The sequence below is a fragment of the Rhipicephalus sanguineus genome, chromosome 1 (assembly GCF_013339695.2).
Source record: "Rhipicephalus sanguineus isolate Rsan-2018 chromosome 1, BIME_Rsan_1.4, whole genome shotgun sequence".
NCBI classification, from domain to species: domain Eukaryota; kingdom Metazoa; phylum Arthropoda; class Arachnida; order Ixodida; family Ixodidae; genus Rhipicephalus; species Rhipicephalus sanguineus.
In genome coordinates this window covers 192,878,242-192,899,835 of record NC_051176.1, presented here as the reverse complement: position 1 = coordinate 192,899,835, position 21,594 = coordinate 192,878,242, and the positions used below count along the sequence as shown (strand labels likewise).

The 21,594-nt window shown below is 46.4% G+C and overlaps 1 protein-coding gene across 1 annotated transcript in view; it reads left to right on the top strand.

Annotated features, from left to right (window-relative positions):
- The window catches only part of LOC119404683 (plasmanylethanolamine desaturase), a 102,899-nt gene that overhangs the window by 59,006 nt on the left and 22,299 nt on the right, over positions 1 to 21,594 (top strand). Inside the window, exon 2 of the mRNA XM_037671299.2 lies at positions 17,832 to 17,951. Within this exon, the coding sequence (XP_037527227.1) occupies positions 17,832 to 17,951 (120 nt within the window). The remainder of the gene's footprint in view (positions 1 to 17,831; positions 17,952 to 21,594) is intronic.

Genomic DNA, 21,594 nt, shown 5'->3' with positions numbered 1-21,594 from the left:
AACGACTTTGTGCTCTCCTGGTCGCTTGGTTCATCGAATATGCACCAAAATTGGTATGGCGTAACATGACTGTATGACGAACATAAATGACAAGTCATAACATGAAAATCATGACACGCATGTCATGTACAGCATGATTTACATGCTACGCTCATGGTGCGCTGGCGGCCGTTTCGCTAGTTTGATATACACCAAAATTGGTATCTTGTGACGTGACTGTGTGACGAACATAAAAACACGAGTTAACATGACAATCATGACACGCATGTCATGTACAGCATGACTTACGTGTCACGCTCATGGGGCGCTGGCGGCGGTTTCGCTAGCTTGATCTACCCCGAAATTGGTATTGCGCGACGTGACTGTGTGTCGAACATAAAAACTCGAGTTAACATGAAAATCATGACTCGCATGTCATGTACAGCATGGCTTCCGTGCCACGCTCATGGAGCGCTGGCGGCCGTTTCGCTAGCTTGATCTACCACGAAATTGGTATTGCGCGACGTGACTGTGTGACGAACACAAAAACACGAGTTAACATGACAATCATGACACGCATGTCATGTACAGCATGACTTACGTGTCACGCTCATGGGGCGCTGGCGGCGGTTTCGCTAGATTTATATACACCAAAATTGGTATCTTGGGACTTGACTGTGTGTCGAACATAAAAACTCGAGTTAACATGAAAATCATGACTCGCATGTCATGTACAGCATGACTTCCGTGCCACGCTCATGGAGCGCTGGCGGCCGTTTCGCTAGCTTGATCTACCACGAAATTGGTATTGCGCGACGTGACTGTGTGACGAACATAAAAACACGAGTTAACATGACAATCATGACACGCATGTCATGTACAGCATGACTTACGTGTCACGCTCATGGGGCGCTGGCGGTGGTTTCGCTAGCTTGACCTACCCCGAAATTGGTATTGCGTGACGTGACTGTGTAACGAACACAAATAACACGAGTTAACATGAAAATCATGACACGCATGTCATGTACAGCATGACTTACGTGCCACGCTCATGGAGCGCTGGCGGCCATTTCGCTAGCTTGCTCTACCACGAAATTGGTATTGCGCGACGAGACTGTGTGGCGAACATAATAACACGAGTTAACATGAAAATAATGACACACATGTCATGTACAGCATGACTTACGTGCCACGCTCATGGGGTGCTGGCGGCCGTTTCGCTAGCTTGATATACACCAAAATTGGTATCTTGCGACGTGACCGCGTGAGGAACATAAATAACACGATTTAACATGAAAGTCATAACACGTATGTCATGTACAGCATGACCTGCGTGCCATGCTCATGGGGCGCTGGCGGCCGTTTCTCTAGCTTGATCGACCCCGAAGTTGGTATTGCGCTACGTTACTGTGTGACGAACATAAATAATAGGAGTTAACATGGAAACCATGACACGCATTTTCCTCAATGACATACAAGACGATGTATGCAGCTCTTTGCTGGCTGCTTCGCATTACATCGATTCCCACAATGCGTGGGATCTACCGGCTTTTTTTAGAGTGAACTCAAACGAGGAACATTCCGCGTACCCCGCTGCAAATGATTTGTCCAGATGTACCCTCTTTCATAATCGTCCTCAAGTAAGAGAGCCGTACTCATTTCGTGTGAGAGCTTTGGCAGATGAGATGGGTGTGGCGCTCCATGAACATGACTCCCGCTAAGCGGCTTCCACCATGGCAATGGCAGCTTATGGAGTGCGATGTGTCTTCCGTTCATATTACAAAACATGCGTCTGTGGCAGATATCCAGATGTATTTTCTAAAACTACAACGCAAATACTATTGTACCGAGTTTTTCACAGATGCATCGAATTCTCATGCTGGCGTCTCTTACGCAGCAGTCGGCCCATCTTTATCGGATACCGGAGTCCTGCACTTTTATACAAGCATTTTCACAGGAGAGGCTTACACGATATTGGCGGCCGTTGAACACATGTTCCTCGCCCGTCAGACGGGCGAGGAACATTAGAGATATTGTAACGTCCTCTAAAGTCAACACTCCTGAATTCACAGGCAGCGGCCCATGCAACAAACCTAGGTGCAAACTCTGTCTAATGATGAACAAAGTGTCCACTGTCACCAGTACCGCGTCTTCATTTTCTTATAAGATAAGAGGCAACTTCAACTGTGACAGCGCAAACATCATATACCTTCTTGAACGTACTCTGTCATGCCCAGTACATCGGTCAAACTGAGACTGCGTTCAGGATGAGAATAAACAACCACAGAGCACACGTAAAGGCCTACCGCACCTTCCTATCTCCAAACATGTTAATAACCTTGGCCACCCCTTCCACACATTTTCTGCTGCGGTACTTCAATCCAATTTCAATACACACTATGACCGGGAAGCTCGGGAATCGTACCTGATTCACAAGTTCAACAGTGTCTCTGGTGGCATAAATGAAAGCATAGGCCGACTATCGTGTATGGCCTGCAACGAACCTGAAAAATTTAATTCCGCGGGCAACTAAGTGACCGATGCCCAAAAAACTCGTGTGTAGATTCGGAATGCAGAATTTGAAGAATGCATATCCCTTTCATTTCTGCAGTGTACGTGATTACGGTTATGGGTGTAGAAAGTCACATATTTCCTTCATTAATATTGTTTTCGTCATTTCATTATCATTGCTTTGTGAATCGGCGTGCGTGCTCCTTCCTCCGTGTACAAATGATGTAACCTTGTAAACCTTTGGCAGTCGCTTGAACATCGGTTGTTGTTTTAGATGCGTACGTGTGTGTATATATATACGTATGTGCGTGATTATATATATGTATATATACATAGATATATGTATGTGTATACGCTTGTATGTGTGTGTGTGTGTGTATGCAGGTTACATATAATGGCTCATTTGTTGAAGTAAATGTCTGATGTACGCCCTCATTCCGCCTATCCTGCATCCTGGCAAAAAGAATTGCTTGGCGCAATGCAGACACGACACACAAGGAAGGTACTATCGCGCTCAGTATGAGCTGCATCACGTGAGCGCGTGGCCGAGCGCTCTACAAGGTTGTACAGCGGCGCCGATCACAGCGTACTTTCGAGTTACCGGGAGAGAGTTTGGCTGCTCGTGCGAGCGCGCATCGCCCCCACTTGCTTGCTTTCACCATCGAAGTTGTCATTTTCGAAGCTGATATCAATTCAGGGAAAAACGAGGGCGAGGATGAAAGCAAGTGGAGGGGATGCCCTTTCCCTTTCGTCCCGAAGTGTATGGACCTTCCCTTCTAGCGCGGTAATCGCGTGCTTGCCTTGTTCACTCGTTAACCGTTTTGTTTTTTTTTTTGTTTTTTTTTCCCCGAGCCACATACGTAGCCCTGTTTCTTTCGCCCTGTCTATTTCCTATTTATTTCTTGTTTGTGTGTTCTCACTCCGCCTCTTGTCAAGTTCTAACAAATTGCGACACCGTATGTCAGTATGTATGTCTCTCCCTCTCTCACTTTCTTTTCGTTTTCTTTTTTTGCGGTTGTTGTTTTGGCCCCTCCCCTTGGCCCGTTCCAACGAATCGCGACGATGTATGCATCTGTGTCTGTGTTGCGACAATTTGTACTTAAACCCCAACGCAACGTCATAATGTCATCTTTGATAAAGGCCGGTCCCCGGCCGAAAGCTCAGAATAATTGTTGTTAATGTTTTTCACTGTGACTTCTCATATATTTTAACTGATAGCCAGGAATATTCTTTAAAAAATTATATATATACATATATATATATATATATATATATATATATATAAACGCTTCGATATAGCACGTGATTTTAGGGCCTCTATGCAGCCATGTTACACCCCATCATGAAATAACACCACACCAAAAGACATCGCGTTCTTTGGCCAACCTTGGCCCTTGCGCCACAAAAACTTATTAATCATCATCATCAGTTAGGACAACCGTGTCGTGTCTCTGACTGTCTGTGGTTTAAGTCGAACCTCTGCGCTGAGAATCAACGTAGAAATAACCTAGCATCACCTAGCTAAAGCCTGGCAACAACTTATAGAAGCAATCTGGAACCTGCATCGCCTAGCTAAGGCCTAGAAACAACCTAGAAGCAACCAGATTAGCCCTCGGAATCGTCCAGTTTCGCTGTTTCAAGCCTTGCGCGGCTTAGTGAAAGCTTCGCCAATGTTTTTCTTTTTTTTCGTCCGCAAACCGTGCGATTTAAGTGCGAGGTTAAAGGAGGGTGAACGACTTCGCATTGACGTCGTAGGCTACATGGCAGGAGGGGTGGCTGTGAAACAAGATATTTCAAACGTATACATACCGTCGAGCGACGCTGCGTCGCACATGAGTAGCAAGCTGCGGTAAGTAATAAGTATATAGTTGTTCCGGGCCCTTTCGACTTCCGACGTGCGGCATCCTGTTCATCCGTGCGTACGACGAGGTGTGCCAAAAAACAAAGAAATAATAACTATAATCGTCATGTCGTGACAGAAATTTCACTTCACAGCGCGCGCTAATGTGAATATGAATGAACTGTTTCCAAAGCTTACAAACCGAACGAGATAGGTGAACGTTTACCACGAGAACGCAGCGCGCGCAAAATACAGGGTCAGTTCGTTCATGCCTCATCCTGCATGCATGTCCCTACTGATCAGGTCTTTTGTTCACGATATCATCCACCAGGCTCCACTCCAGTGAATGGTGTCTTCTCAATCAAAGGTACGCGATTTCAGTCCACTTTTGCTGCGACAATCAGCTGAAACTATTATAAAAAGCTATCTTCGATTACTTACTCTTGAATTCAAAATGTTCAATGGGTGAATTACACGTAGTGTTTTCAGAAGTCTCTAATCGATTTTATTTTTCCATGAAGGCACGTTGAGGCAGCTGTTGTCGGCATATTTTTGGTCTCTCCTTCTTGCCTCCTTCCCCTTAAAGAGGCATAAATAGTTTTTCGTTCGTTCGTTCGTTCGTTCGTTCGTTCGTTCGTTCGTTCGTTCGTTCGTTCGTTCGTTCGTTCAATCGCCGATCCAGAGCAAACAGGCGAAGGCTAATCAATGTACCACGTGTTTAGTCAGGCTGGCGTGCAACAGTGTTTCTGCATTGAAACAAGTTTCAATTGGATATTTAGTGCCACGGCCGCTGGATGCAAGCGCACATGGTGTTTGCATCCTGCGGCCGTGGTAGTGCTTGCGGACCACCAGACCGCAGACAGCTCATGGTTCTGAGGCGATGGCCTCGACCAATCTTCTCGGACACTTCGCACCGCTGCACTTCCTCGTCTATAAACACTTTCGGCAGAAACACTGATCGAGTCACAGCAGTTGTCATAGTGCCATCGCTCGCAAGCAAGTTGTCTTGCCAAAGTGGAGGCCAATGTGGTTGTGATCGATCCATCACCGTCGCTTACGGCCTATTCGCGCATCCTGTCTGCAGCGATAATTCGTTCGAAGTACGTTTGAGGCAGTGGCGTAGCCTGGGGAGGAAGGGGGGGGGGGGAGGGAGGGAGGGAGGGGTTGGAGGAACCCCTCCCCCTCCCTCCGAAAAATTTCAATTTGCATGTGTATATATATGCACGCACACATACAAACGCACGCACGTACATACATTAAGTATGGTTCGTTCGTATATAGGCCCCTCCCAGTGGCCTTGATGCGTACAGCCGCAGCTCTGCGCGAACTAGTGAATTTTTCTGTTAGAATTGAGTGCCTCATCGGTGAAAGTTAATTACCCGAATTACTAATCACTTGCGTAAATGCCTAAGTTATGTAAAATGTGCGTCACATTCGAAAACGTCACGTGCAACACTCTAATGCAAACTTTAAATGTTCCAGTTGAATAGAATAGCACAGCTGATTTCGCCACATGCAAAATCACATGAAAAGAGAAAGCTACTTGTTATGGCTGTGAGCTGCGCTGCATACGCATTTGCAATGTGGCTTTGAAAGAGACAGTCAAGCCGGGTGAATGCCTCGTTCGTTCGGAATTCACAAACATTGGACCAACGAAGATGCGACGCAGCTATGTATAGCCTATCTTATCGCAGACTATGTGTGTGTGTGTGTGTGTGTGTGTGTGTGTGTGTGTGTGTGTGTGTACACACACACACACACACACACACACACAGGGTGTCCCAACTATCACGCAGCACGATTAAAAAAAAAAAGACGAACGGTGTTACACAAAGCAAACCTAGTTCCTATTGTTCCTAGTACCGTATTTACTCGAATCTAAGCCGATGTTTTTTTCGAAAAAACGATGTGCGAAAGTGGGGGGGTCGGCTTAGATTCGAGTACAATGAATAGGTTTTTTTACTTTTCTGGCCTTGCGAATTTCGGGGGTCGGCTTAGAATCGGGGCCGGCCTAGATTCGAGTAAATACGGTATACACTGGAGCAGCCAGAACTATTTTTTTTGTTAGTGAGGTTCAATTAATTAGTCACTATTATATTTGTAACTCGACAAGTACTGTCCTGATTATCAAAATGTCACTGAGGCATATGTAGGCATGTTCAAGTGACATCTAACTGCACTATTTTCAACAACGTACTAATTGCGCGTTCATATTTTTTTTTTTCGGTTGATATTGTTGATAGAGAAAGCGCGCGAAATCTGAAAAGTGACAGGTGACTAGACTGTTGCGCGCATCAGGAAGCTGCGCCCTCATACAGGCTCACTGTGAGGTAGCCAGTACAAAGGAAGAAATGCAGAACGAAAAAAATATGGACCGCCCTATCTGCCATTCCCCGGCCGAAGAAACGCGCCGCTTTGATCTTAGGCCGTAATCGTAAAGGCGCTCCTGTCGCGTTATCAATGAGAACAGTTTGTCGTGAGATCTGGATAATGATAGTGCCGTTACAGTCGAGTGGAATCAATCCCTGCAAGATTGCGGCGCATGTTGGCGCCCGACCTGTACCCTTGCCAAAGGACGAAACGCTGCCTCTGGCAACGGACAACAGGCAAAGCGGTTGCTTGCAGTAAGCTCATTTGAGGGCGCTGCTTTCTTTTGCGGGTGGTAGCGGGTGGGCGCGGGGTATGCTCTTCCCCACGCCTGTAACGGACCTCAATAAAGTTGTTCTCCCTCTCTCTCTCTCACGTGTTATTTTTCATATTTCGCGGGCTTTCTTTATCATCCAGAAAAAATTAGCACGCAATTAGTACGTTGTTGAAAATAGCGCAATTATATGTCATTTGAACATGACTACATATACCTCATTCATATTTTGATAATTGCGTGAATACTTGTACAGTTATCAATATAATGACTACTAATTAATTATACCTAATTAACGGAAAAATTAGTGGTGGCTACTCCAGTCTACTGGGAACAATATGCACTAGGTTTGCATCGCGTAACGCCGTTTCCCCTTTTTTAAATCATGCTGCATGATAGTTGGGACACCCTGTATATATGGTTGTGTGTGTGTGTGTGCGGCGGCAGAATAAATGGTAAATGTAAATTAAATGGAGAAACAGTATAGCGGACTGGCGCGATCGAGGAAGTGACAGCTATAGAGCTACGTGAAACACCAAAAGCTGAAATAAAAAGCGAGAAGTGTTATCTTCATTCAAAGAGCTAAGTTGTGCTGCTTGAACCTGTCTACGGGTACTTAATTTCCGGAACGCAGTGTAGAAAGGAGGAAATTTGTCGATGACTATTCGTCTGTAGCATCTGCAAACGATGCAGCAAATATTCAGCGTGTTGTGTTGTTACGTCAAAGCATACTTGCGGAGGTAGACAATTCAATAACTGCGCTGTCAAAGACCCTGAGGTTTAAAGATAGTAAAGTGATAACGATGAACCTGGCGGTGGTAAATAGAAACAGGATGGCTCAAGTAATCGAGTGAAGCACTGACATTTGAGCGATATCTTCCTATTTTTCCTTCCGCACCTTCTAATGTTGCTTGCCAATTGCGACGGCAGCCATGCTGTTCTGCTTCTGACTCATCCACAGCATTCCTAGTAAATATTCTGGCAAATTGCGTTTTCTTCCTTTTTTTATTTAATGAGATGACTTCAGACAGCATGCTAGTGAAAAGAGACAGCGTCGAGCAAGTGACCATACCATTGTCAGCAGAATAAGTCCAATAAGACACGACTTTCTTCTGCAGCGCCTGCAACGGGTATTTAGCAGCAACTGTATGAGTGCCCCCAAAGCGTAATGCAAATACTCTTATTTTCAGCGATATATGTACCGCCCTTCCAGCTATGTGTCTGCGCTTTGCAATATATTGTACGCGAACCTGTCCGCTAGAGCAGCAATGCATTTTGCAACACGTGTCCGGAACATATGACTGGAAAATTGCACGAAGAAGCCTTCAGTTGTTATTGGAAAAAGTCGTGCTAAGAGCACTGGCTTGCTTTTTCTGCACTTTAAACGGTTCATCTAACATCTATTATTTATACACTAATTTATAACTGTTCATTAATTATTAAATGCGAAGCATTTCTTAGCGAACCTTTGGCACTTCGAGCGTTTCTATCTATCTATCTATCTATCTATCTATCTATCTATCTATCTATCTATCTATCTATCTATCTATCTATCTATCTATCTATCTATCTATCTATCTATCTATCTATCTATCTATCTATCTATCTATCTATCTATCTATCTATCTATCTATCTATCTATCTATCTATCTATCTATCTATCTATCTATCTATCTATCTATCTATCTATCTATCTATCTATCTATCTATCTATCTATCTATCTATCTATCTATCTATCTATCCGCCTACGTCGGGTGTTCTCGTGATCATTTCCTTAACTTGGTGCAGACCAAAATTAGCATGGGAGGGTAAAAGGATTTGACGAATATGACTGTCGGGTCATGACAGGAATAACGTGAAAACCCTGTCGCGCGTACGTCGTCAAACCCTTTCCTCCAGACACGTGTGGCACATACCCGTTTACCACGGGCCGCGATGTACGGGTATGCGCCACAGGTGGACAGTTTATATCTACCTAGAAACGGCGAGAACAGACATTGGCAATTTAGATGCGAGAGCGTTAAGAAAAACCGACATCGGCAGCGTTGACCCGACGAATGCAAAGAATAAAAATTAGGATCCCAGCAGGAATCAAACCCAAGCATTCTGCGTGGTAATGAGATATTCTACCACAGAGCCACGCCAGGTCTGTAAACTGGTTTGGAAAAACAGCCTATGCAGGCGTAATGTCGGTGCAACGTCAATTATGTTTGTTGTGCTGGCCATCTAATTTTACAAGAAAGCAATAAACACTACATATGTACTCCTACGATACAGGCGTCATATCTGGTTAACGTCTGTGGTTCCAGTGTTGGCTCCGCTTTTATAACAGTCTAATAAACATTACATTTATAATCCTATGATTCAGCAAGCTATATCGAAGCGTTCCTCGACCCTGGAGGAATACATTAACGAAAGTTACGTATGATATTCACATGACTGCACCATAAAGTGCACTTAGTTTCGATAATACTGACGTATGTACTCTAACGTGAGGGCTGACGTTACGTCGCACCATAAGTTACCCTTTAAATGCCAGTGTTGTCGACGTGCCTGGTAAGCCCACGATGCGCAGACAACTACTACACTTACAAAAACACGTCGATCCACCTAGTAACGCTTGGCTCAAGGCCATAAAATACAGCATAGAAGTACTTGCTGACTGCTTCGCATGAAACCGATTCTCACAAGGTGTGGGATCTGCCGAATTTTTTTAAATAGATTGACTGGTTTTTGTTAATATCATTATTAACGCCTGTGACAGTTTCTGTGCCTTTTCATTTATTATACCCTCGAGGCCAGTGCCGTTAAAGAGGGCAGTGGTGCAATACAAAGTTTGTTACATTGGAAAATTACAGTGCATAGTTTGAATAGAAATATATCAATAGAAACGGACAAGTTTCATAGTATAAAATGTTAGCATGTGTCACAGAAAATCTATAGTTATACAATGTTAGCTAAGGTTTGGGGAAAATGTGATTAGTAATACGTACAATATGAGCGAGAAGGTGGTTCCAATCTATAGATTTCTGGAAGCGTATTTCTGGAAGCGGCTACAGATTACCTTCAAGACAAACGCTCATATTCAAAGAACTAGCTGCGTTATCTAAGACATACATCAGATTGTGCGAAGAAGTGTGACTGTGCAGATATGTGTGTGTTGTCTGTCTGACTTATGCACCCTAAAAAATTATATATATAAGTTATTTTGTTCGTTCTATAAATAATCAACGGCTAACTAGCTTCAGTTATTCATCTGGAGCGTTCGCTCTGTGGAGTACACAATACGGATTGCGTCACAATGGCCTCTCTCGTGATGCATGGTGTATGCCTTTCGGACCTTAAATCAGCCAATTGTGGCCACAGCATGTGAACATCGCAGCGACACGATTGATTGGAAGGCACACCCGCTACGAAGCATTAATTGCAACGTTGTTTTCCGGGATATGAATGAGCTGCTCGCGGGTTGAAGTTGCCCGTTTGTTATCTCAGAAGTGTTGAATAGATAGTCAATATGAATATAAAGTATTACTTAATCGCGTCTTCACAGCTCCCTGTGAAGTTGCGGACTTTAACACTGTTCTGTTCGAAGGTATAGTGACACCGTCAACAGTTGGACGAAAGCTCGTCTCGTCATGTATCGCGCTACGAATGAAATTACGGTTACTCTTACTAAACCGTCAAGGAGCCCATACGGTTTCCTTGTTCGCTATCTGTAAATTATTGCATCGTGTTCAAAAGCAGAGGCAACTTCCGCGGGCGCCTTTTCTACATAACAGCTGCGGAATCGCGCGCGAAAATAGACATGTTCATGACGTCAAAGCAGCACCATGGCTTGTGTGCGAAATTCAAGAATAGGTTACTGGTTCACCTTCCCCCCCACCCCTCGTTTAACACCTTCGTATTCCGAAGTATTGTTTTGGAAGAGTAATCCCGCAAGATAAACTCGTTCAGGGCTCGTCGCGTGCCCCTTTTAAGAAGGCTGCGCTCTTTCTCTCACCGCTAATTAAAAGCACTGTCCGGACCACGCGTGCGTCCTAGGCGATCGGCGAGCGCGCGCGCTAAGCTCTATGTCCGGGCGCCGGAGCGTGTCTGTCGCCATCGTCGTGTGCGCCGTTCCGCGAAGGCTATGCGCTCCGTTGCCGAAGGACACGCGCGCTCTGCCTCGGCTGAGTTTGGTTTTCGGTACACTGCGCCGTAATGCAACTCCTGCTGCAAATCACCCTCTCCGCCTATTTGCTGTCCAGCTTTTTTTTTTTCTTTCTTTTCTGCTGTGGCAGACTGCGAAGCGTACCGCCATGCCCTGTTGTGCTGTGGTTGTGATTTTCGTAAGCTCGGCTAGAGTCTTCCCTCAGGGGAGGCTCTAGCTGAGCTTATAACGGGACTCGCGGTGAAACGAGCAGCGCGCGTCACGACTTGAAGATGACTATTAAAGAAAAAGCAAGAGCCAACGTTGGTTTGGTGGTTCAAGATTACGAAACGGTTTAGCCGATGCTCTGAGAAAGGCCGCGAAGGCCGTCGATGTTTTCAAACAGAGGCTTGGATTCTTCTCTTAAGTGCGACTGAACGCCGTATATAACACATTCGTTGTTCGCTACCAGAGTGTTTACGTCAAGAATTTCGTTCACGGTTGCTAGTGTGACTGTAGAGATGGCTCTTGCAGCGACTGTTGTGGACGTCACTAGTGAGCATTGCCCAAATTAAAGCTTGTCAGACCGCCGTGAAAGGCGCACCAGATTTACAGCAGGCTGGGAGGCGATTCCTAGTCACTCGTGACAGGTCGAGAATGCAGCGGCAAATGAATCATAATTTACCCCTCTATTCATCTCCTTGCTGGAGATTTTCACATTCTGATCATTTGCCTCTTTGCCGACAAATGCGATGTTTCAGGTTTCTCATCCGTTGAAGAACGAGTTCGACCTTTTGAGATTCACCGACGCTTTCTGCGAGGAGGTTCTTGGATGCCATGAGGCGTGATGTCGTTGGACTACTAACCTGGGGACACTTTCGTCGTAGCAAGGGTTCAACACCCTTCATCGGCACACTGGAGAACTCCGGAATACAGATAACAAGTTAATTACCCTACAGCACAACCCACAAGAAACCAAACAGACGACCCGAACTTGAGGATAAAGTCTCAGGCCGCCCCTACATGGAAACCTTTTTTGTTTGTTTGTTTGTTTTTTCTTTTTTTGCTGATTCTTTTTAGTCTGTTAGCGTCAAACAATGGAAGAACAAGGAGGCCAGTTCGAGCTTATGTCGAGAATCTTCGCGCTCAGCTTCTTAGCAATGTTACATCAAGATCCGGGCGATTTGAAACCCTGGTCTCTCCGGTTTCAAAGTGCTGCTGCGACGCAACCAATGTGGTCATGCTGCCATTCCGTCGGTGCTCACATCGTGTAGATCGTGGCCTGTCCGCGTCATCTCCCACAAGAGATGGGTGGCGGACCCGGGAGAGGGTGCGGACGGACCTGATTACGGTGTCTCCGAGGCGATGGGTACTGACCGATAGTGCGAGTTCTCTTTTCCGAACCACTAGTCCTGCGGGAATTTGTGCTAAAAAATAATAAGTAACACTAAAATTGCACACATGATCTGTCCACAAAAAAAAAAAAAAACGTGATCTTCTGCATTATCTACGGTAGCGCAAAGTATTGGTTCAGTACCCAGGCGTATAAAAATGTTCAAGAGCATGAGATGCTTTGCCAGAGATGTTTTCACCTCCCTAAGTTTTCACCCTACAGCGTAAGTGTGACGAGCGCTCCAGGTCAGTGGCCGAACACACGGGCGGCTGCGCTTCGCTGTGCCATTTAATATTCAGGCGTGCAGCGGCGCTGTAGGACTCCTCAGGGGCACAGTATACGGTCTCATTGGCTTAGCGCGTTCGCTGTTGATTATGTTGGGCTGCGGTAAACATAATACACTGCTTGTGAACTCCTCCATTTCTTTGGACGCGCCAGCTGTATATAAAATATATATTAGACATTCTGTATAATGCATTCTTCTCCCCGGCTGTGCTGACGGCGCAGCCCTCTGATTGCACGGATGATGGAAGGCAAGCTTCATAGCGTGTACAGAGGCTTTTACAATGGACGCCGTATCGTTGCCCCACAAAGTTTATGGACATTCCTGTAGGTATTACAGTAAAAGCTCGTTAATTCGGATTTCACGTGACCGGGAAAAATGTCCGAATTAACCGAATATCAATTATCGAAAGTACCAAGAAAACAATAACAAGTGTCTATTACGTCAATACATTTTTCAGTTTCTCGACAAATATCTAAATCCACTTATTTTACATAATAGCAGTGTAAAAGCCTCAATTTTCGTCATTCGCGACATTGTTCACAATGTGACCGTGGCTCAAGACCCCCGTGGCTTAAGCAGACACGTGCTCTGAACCCGTCCCTTATTACGTACCGCCACCACCAGCAACACTGCGAACACCCCCACACGCACATGACGAAAATTGTTTTCGACGAAAAAATGGCCGGCAACTGATCGTTCCAGGGCCTCAGCCAAGGGGGGGGGGGGGGGGTTCGAGCCCCGCTTCCGAAAATTTTCAATTTTACTAGCGTATATACAGGGTGTTCAAGCTAAAAAGCACCTAGTATTAAAAAAATTAAGCATAGGCGCTACGCGTCTCCAATTCGCACAGTGTTGTTCTGAGCCATAGAACGTGAGAATATTTTTTTTCAATCCGCCAAGCTCGGCAATTAACAAAGATTGCTTAATGAACTTTTCAAATACTAACTCTAATGAAAAATTTTCAAGACAAAAGTTGTAGAGCTTGTTCAGAAACATTGAATTTTTCAATCTGTGTTAATATAACTGCCCTGTTTAATTTTTTCCCGGCCTTTCTTTAAAGCGCGCGAATTTTTAAAAAATACCACGTGACTGCCGCCAAACGTGCTTCGCTTTTAGTGCCCTCAAATGTAAGTCGAACGAATTATCAAAGGCTGCTTCGCGCACGAAGATCGATGGAGCAGGTTATCTAGGACTGCGATGGACGTTAAGCGACAAAATGAGCATACCGTTTCAACAACAACAACAACAAAATTCTTCAACGAAAAAGCAGCAGCCACGGAGCAAATGCTACATGAGACTGTAGGCAGCATTTGATGCAGCGTAGGCCTTTTTTCTTTTCTTTTCGCACCAATGAAGAAACACATTGGAAGGGGCGAGGGTGACAGCGTGATGAAGGACCGAGATAAAAGATGCACTCACACGTGACGGCCGCTCTTTCGTAGATCTTTTTTTTTTTGTTTTATTTTGTTTAGATGGTACGCCTCTATCGTCATTTAGCGTCCATCGCAGTCATCGGTAGCCTGCTCAATCGGCCTTCGTGCGCGGAGCAGCCTTTGATAATTCGTTCAACTTACATTTGAGGGCACTAAATGCGCCACGCGTTAGGCGGCAGTCACGAGCTATTTTTTTAAAATTCGCGCGCTTTATAGAATGGCCGGAAAAAAAATCTAAGCAGGGGATTTAATTTAGCATAGATTAAAAAATTCGATGTTTCTGAACAAGCGCTACATTTGTAATGAAAACTTTTGTCTAGAGTTACTATTTAAAAAGTTCATTAAGCAATCTTTGTTAATTACAGAGCTTGGCGGATTGAAAAAAGTCACAGTTTCGCCGCAAGGGCGAAGCAATGAATGCGATAGCAAGAAATTAATGCTATACGAAGTGAGGCTCGCCAATGGATACTCTCAGTTTGAACAGCGTTCCTGTTGCAAAGGCGGCCGAAGCAGCGAAGGAAACTAGCGTGCTTCAACTGTCGAGCTGTGACACTTGATAGTTCGCGCTCATCTTCTGTTTGTTCGTTTAGCGGCGTCCCTTCAGCTCGAGTGACTTTCGTACGCTCGGTAACATGAGCGCGGACATCACGGTGAAAGCGTGAAACATTCCTCTTCCCCTCACCGCGAGAAAACCGCGCGAGCAGACAACGGAAGGGCAATGTTCTCGCTGCGCAAATATAAGAAGCGAGCGAGCTCGACGACGACTTTTAAATGCGCCCGTCGCGCTGCTAGCGCCATCTCGCTGGTAATGAAGAAAGCTTATTATCGCCTGCCGTCTTTGAGTCCGTCCAGCGGTAAAGGGTATGTATATAACGCTCGCCGTTAGCTACGTGGAGGATCTGCGTTTCGTGGCGTAGTGGATAGCGCCACTCGCTGCGGAACAAGAGGTCCCTGGTTCGATTCCGCGCTTCGGAAGCATTTTTCTGAATTATTTTTCTTTGGGGCTTTTATATATATATATATACATACTTATACATATACGGTGCATGACGGCGACGGCAAAATCCAGCCGAGACTGTCCATATAATTGCTATCGCAATAAAAAATATTCTGACGTGCTCTGTATGGCCCAGAACAATACTGCACTAATTGGAGATGCGTAGCACCTATGTTTTATTTTTTAATACTTGTTGCTTTTTAGCTAAAACAGCCTGTATGCACGCGCACATACATACGCACCCACTACCATACATAAAGTATGGTTGACCCCCTCCCCACCCCCGAAAAAATTTTCTGGCTACGCCCCTGGATCGTTCAACCATCGCAATGTAGCAAGCGAGCTTTATGCTAGCATGCGGACGGCGGCTGAAGCTCATATTCAACAGCTTCCACCCTGCTTTAGTTTTGTGGCATTGCGCGGGCATTGCCCGAAGTGAAAATGAAGCTACTGAGTGCCGCATCCTCTGTGGACTAAACTGTAGTCGCTAAAGGCACGATCATAGCGTTCACGCAGTTCTGAAGGCGCGCGCGCGGCCTGGCTCAGAGTGGACAGGAAACTGCTGAGCACCGCATCTGCTGCTGAATAAACCTGGCTAGCTAATGCATGATCATGGATTGCGACTATGCAGCTCTGAACGCATGCGGCGAAAACGAAACTACTGCTTGTGGCAGCTTTGAGGCTTTGATCCTGTTGGGACGCGTGTACGCGCAGTAGAGGAAGACAACCAAGCGGTGTGAATGGTGTGAATCCCAACTGTTCGCTATCCTCGCCTTTCTCTTCCCAGCGTGGTGAGGGAGTTGAGTAGGTGAGCGGAGAACCGGTTATGGAGAGGACTGCACCGTCGCGTCCTTGCTTGCTTTGTCGGTTGCCACCACATAGGAGGGTGGATGATTGGGCTAGTTGGTATTCCATGATATAAGACGCACTAATCCTCGTCCGTCTCTGTGTGTTTCTTGTGGTTATTAGTGCGCCATACCGTCTTATATAATTGCCACCACAACCTGGCACTGCGCCGTGCTCCCTTATGGGCTGCAGAAATAAGTTCCTTTTTTCTTTTCTCCTGAACCACAACATCGATAGCGCCCACGCAGTTTGCGTGCGCCGAGTAAAAGTTTGGCGCAGCCGCTGAAGTCTTAAGGCCCGAACACACGTACGCGTTGCAGCGCGTCAACGCGTGACTTTTTGACGCGGCGTCGCGCCCTCTCCCTATGGGGAGAGAGGGCGCGCGGCTACGCGAAGCTGCGCGCCCTCCCTCTCCACAGGGAGAGGGCGCGACGCCGCGTCAAAAAGTCACGCGTTGACGCGCTGCAACGCGTACGTGTGTTCGGGCCTTTAGACACCAACAACGCGATTGTGGATGGTGACCACGCCTTTCTGAAGGTCCGCAGCCGTTTCGATTATTCAGAAAGGCCGTTTTCGTTTCTTTGCGTCGCACATTGCCGGCGCTTCGTGCTTGGCGCGCTCCGCCGATCGTCCTAATTAACCGGGATGTGGCCAAATACGACCAAGTTAACGAGAGTTTGATGCCATTAAAGGGACACTAAGCAAATATTAAGTCGACGTTGATTGTTGAAATAACGGTCCAGAAACCTCGTAGTACTACTTTTGTGCCAAGGAACTGCTTATTTTGAAATAAAATCACGTTTTAGTGGTCCGCATCGCCTTAGCGCACTTCAAATCACCCGCCTGAAAGCGGTGTTGCTCACGTCACTGCTGCCGTGCCCAACGTTGCCCGCCTTTACTGCGCGGCGGCGTGCACTGACGGCGTGTGCCATTCGGGCATCCGGCAACATCACATGCATGCGGTATTTTGTGGAACTTTCTGTCAGAGCGACTTTCACAAGCGCGCAAAACACATGCGGCAGTATGCGATATCGAAACTACCACTGAGACGCGACCGCGTGAGCGAAGCAGGGCGCCCGGAGAAGCGCAGTTCGGCGAAAACGGAACCTTTGAACCACGCGCGCCGTTCCCCATGCCAACGCCAAAGAGGTTCTTTTTTCCATGAATCAAACAGAAACGAACAAGCAGCATTTTATTATGTCTCTTGATGCACGGAAGGTTCTTTTTTTATTGCAGCTAGTTCGATCACGAGTGATTAATTGTAGTCAAACTCTCTCACGTCATCGGGATCATTTCCAAAATGTGCCGCTCGTGGCGCTCATCGTGTGATACATTTCGCTTAATTTGTCGGTAAGTAGGGCACTGCTGTTGATAATATTGCCGTTTTAGACGTTGTCATACATTGAGCTTTCACTCTCACATAAATTGTTATTTTCCTTTAGTGTCCCTTTAAACAACACGTATGCCTTCCGGGACCTGAGAACACACAGGAATTATCCAATTTTCTGAATTAGCGGACTTTTACTGTGCCTAGACCGTTCTTGGACACGGAAGTCGCACATTGACCAAGGATCCTGCCTAAAACGAGGAACTTTGTCCAGCTTAGCCAGAGCATGTAATGTGGTTACTGTAGCACGTGTGCCGTAGTCAATGACGCCTTTGCACTTTTGTTGCTTACGCTGCAATCGCGACCACAGCCCGCCTCTATCTGCCTTTTTACTTGGCACGTTATTTCCGTCTCTGTTTTGTAATCCCGAGTGTAATCTGTTTCGCAGGGAAGCGCACCCAGGAGACGGTGTGCATCGCCGTGTGCCTTACACTGATGGGCTACAACCTGTTCCAGCTGATGCTGTACTTCCAAGCGTCTCGCTGGAGCACCATCATCGCTGCCGCACGTGAGACGACTGCCTGCCACTCCATGACCTTGTTTGAGATTTCGAATGTTTAGTTCGTGTGCAGAATGCAGTGCACCAGGATGTCTCCCTGGGTTGTTTAAGCGCAGATTAAAACACAAGCACACACACACACAAAAAAAAAGTTTTGACCTTTTGGTGCCCAATGCCGGTTTCACGGCGCACACTATAAACTGGACATGGGGACCCTCCCTCAGTCATGCGCAAGCACATGTCATTGTGGGGTCGTGGCTGCCGCCAAGCTTGTAATGGAACAAAGATGAAATGCGGCCTGGGGCGCACTAGAGTTACTGTATATGCTACCTTTAAGTAGCAGAGTTGCGCATCTGTTTTCCAAACGCCGCTAGCAACCATGCATTGCGGAGAAGCTGACGCTCGGGCCAATTTTTGTATTTCTCGACGCCGCCGCTGCAGCTCCCTCAATTAACACTAGTCATCGACAGGCAATGTTTATCGCCAGCCTTCGACACGCCAGACATGTTTATCGGCGACGCGGTAGGCATGTCGCCTGCAAAAATGGAGTGCGACTTCACCGCATAGCTGTGGTTGCTAGCCGGACCTATGCGCTACTCTGCTACCTAAAGGTAGCATATACAGTGACTCTAGGGCGCACTCATGCTCGGCGCCCCCCTTCGCCACGACAGCCAAGCACTCTGGCCCGGGTCTTTAACCAGTAAAGGTGTCTTTAGTGGCAAGAGTACCTAATATTCTTTGCTATCTTCTAGACTACCCTGTCAGCGCCGGTGGAAATTGTCCGAAAACCATGATAAAAATAAAATATATAAAAGGGATGGATTTGGTTACGCTAAGGATTGAGTATGATAGAGAGGGCATTGAGGTATGTGATCAATTAAAATTGGAGTGATATAATTAGTAGAAATTAGTATAAACATCAATTAGTATAACACTTCGGCAGACTGGCACGAAATTGATGGCTGTAGTTCAAGTGAAGTTATATTTTAAGGCCTTGGATGCCTCGTGAAATGAGAAAAATGATTGACTGAGTCGGCGGCAGTGTCAACACAAACGATGCGAAAAGTCATGTGATCAGATATTACGGCTTGATGACATTGCAGATCGCAAAATTTTGTGACATTATTATGACGTCATTGCGACTTTGCTATGACTTCACATAAAATGAAGTCACATGATGACGTTATTACATGAAATCATTGTATGGTCAAAGGTGTGCCGATCCAGGAGGCAGTGCAAAACCATGTTAGGTGCAGAAAGGTTTCGGTGGGTAAGGGGCAAGGATCAATACGTCGAATGAGAAAAAAGAGATGGCTCACAGGTAATTACAAGTTTACCAACACACTCAGTGCGAGTGCTGCTCTCAAACCCCGAAGTCTTGCATTATGGTCACTTTACTTTTTTTCTTGTTGCTGCCTCCGTGTTCTCTCTGAGGGCTCCGGTTGACCACTGGCCCTGAGCCCACAACATGTATTAAAGACCACCGTGCACCTCGTTCTCTGTGAACACCGCACCCGTACTGGGCGCCGAAACCAAAAAAACATTTTTGTTTTTTCGGTTGGCATGTGAACGTTTTTTCCAACCAGGGGGTATCGTCGTTGCCGTTGTTAGTGGACCATGCTTAGTGGAGGTTAGAAAATCATGCATGATGCATGGCGGTCTTAAATGATATACGTATGCATGCTGAATGGCAATGCACTTGAGTATGACTCAGAGAGGGTCCCCGTGTCCAGTTTATCGTGTGCGTTGTGATACTGCCATGCTTCTCGCTCACTGTGGACAAGGGACATGTATATATATATATGACATACACACACACCAATGCAATGGGGAAAGGCAGGGAAGTTAACTAGAAGATGAGTTTCCGGTTTGCTATCCTGCACTGTGGACAAGGAACCCATATTGGGCACAGAAAATTTTTGTTGTTTTGTGAGTGTTGATGAGCACATGCATGGTGAATGCAGGCTTAGCACAAAGCCAGCAACCACAATGGCGGACGATTTGACTAGTTTCTGGCGGCCCGAGTGGAAGGCACGAAACAAGGGGCATAGCACCCTGATAATAATCACTGTGGTCACGCTGATGGGTGTAAAACTACGTGGCACGGCTCATCTTTTTTTTTTTTTCTACAAGATTCTGGTTTTTTGAGAACTTGGCACTTGGCACATCACATGACAACCGCTAGGGCCACGTCACCCTGCCGAAAGTATAGCTACTGCTTCCCGTCTTTGCCTAGCTCACGGTTCATTGTTACACAAGCTAGTAACCATGAACCGCGAGCAGGTTGAGCTTGGGAGGTCCTTGAACTCTTGCCTGAAATCTATGGTTGATACTCCAGCCATTGTCCGCAGTGTTACAACTGAGGTATTGGGGTCCTTCATTGGCATCGAAGTCGAAGAGTCGGGGCGGCATCACTGCCCTTTGAACAATCCACAGAGGGGCTGTTACACTTGGCTACTAAGCCGAAGGGAGCCAGAGTAGGGGTCGGCCCCTTGTGTTATTGGGCTAGTTGCACATTGCCTCCAGGCGCCGGGATCCACTGCCATGCCTCTGCGAGGCGCCTAGCAGAGTCGTTTGTGGCCGTAGGAGCATCGCATGGTCGCATGATGCGCCACCCCTTGAAATCTTCCGCCGAACAATGTCGCCATGGCGTCAGACGGCTTAGCTTCTTTGTGTGGTTTGCTGCTTTACAGCGAAGCTGTATATGGCTAGGGGTCCTTGCATTTTTCCAGTCTGTCAACGCGCGGCTAGTTTCCTCAGGCTCCCTGAGGTGTCGGTAGTCGTCCACATTGATACCGCCAGCGCTTTGATGACAGCATTGGTAGTGTTATGTGCTGAGTGTGTGGTGCGGACGAGGAGACAGTCAAACACTTCGTCATGAACTGCAAGGGCCTCATACCACCATATGGCACTACCCTACCACAGGTGCTTGGCTTTTAGCCCACAGATGCTCTAACGGTGTGGCCACGACCATGAAGCAACTCAATGAGTGGTAGACCAGAGTGTGTGCTCGTTGACATGTCGTACGTCTCGCCGTGGAGCACTTATACAGACAGTACGTGGTAGTTAGTTTCAGTGTGTGTGTAACTGCTTCTGTGTGCTTTGTTGTTTTTGCCTTGTTGGAGTTCAAGGACAGGGCATCGGTTGATGCCCGCCTGCTACAAAGGGTAATGCCATAAATCCAATCCAATCCAAGCATGATGAAACAAAAGCAGGAGCTGCCGCGTCCGCGATCAGGCAGGACACACGCGAGCACCTGAGCAACAGCAAACAGTTAATAAAATAAAAAAATAGGTCCTGGAGGGCCTTCATAATTTGATACAAGACCGCTTATATTGCCCCTGGAAAAATGTCTTCCCAGCAATGTATTTGTGTTTAGAAGTGAAGCTGACTTCAACGGGATCGGTGTAATAGCCTGCAGCAGCTGTGCTTGACTGGGCTGGTTGGTGCATTATGAAAGAGAAAATGGAGCTTTGGACAGGACGAAGTGGAAATGACAGACACGGCACAGCCTTCACGTCGTCCTGTCCAAAGCGCTGTTTTATTCCCTTTCATCGGTGTATGCTTGGTCTTTGTAAGCTGGCTTTCCTGTTGCAGTGAAGCCTACTCATAAAGAAAAAAGTCAACACTGGAGCACAATGAAATAAATGAA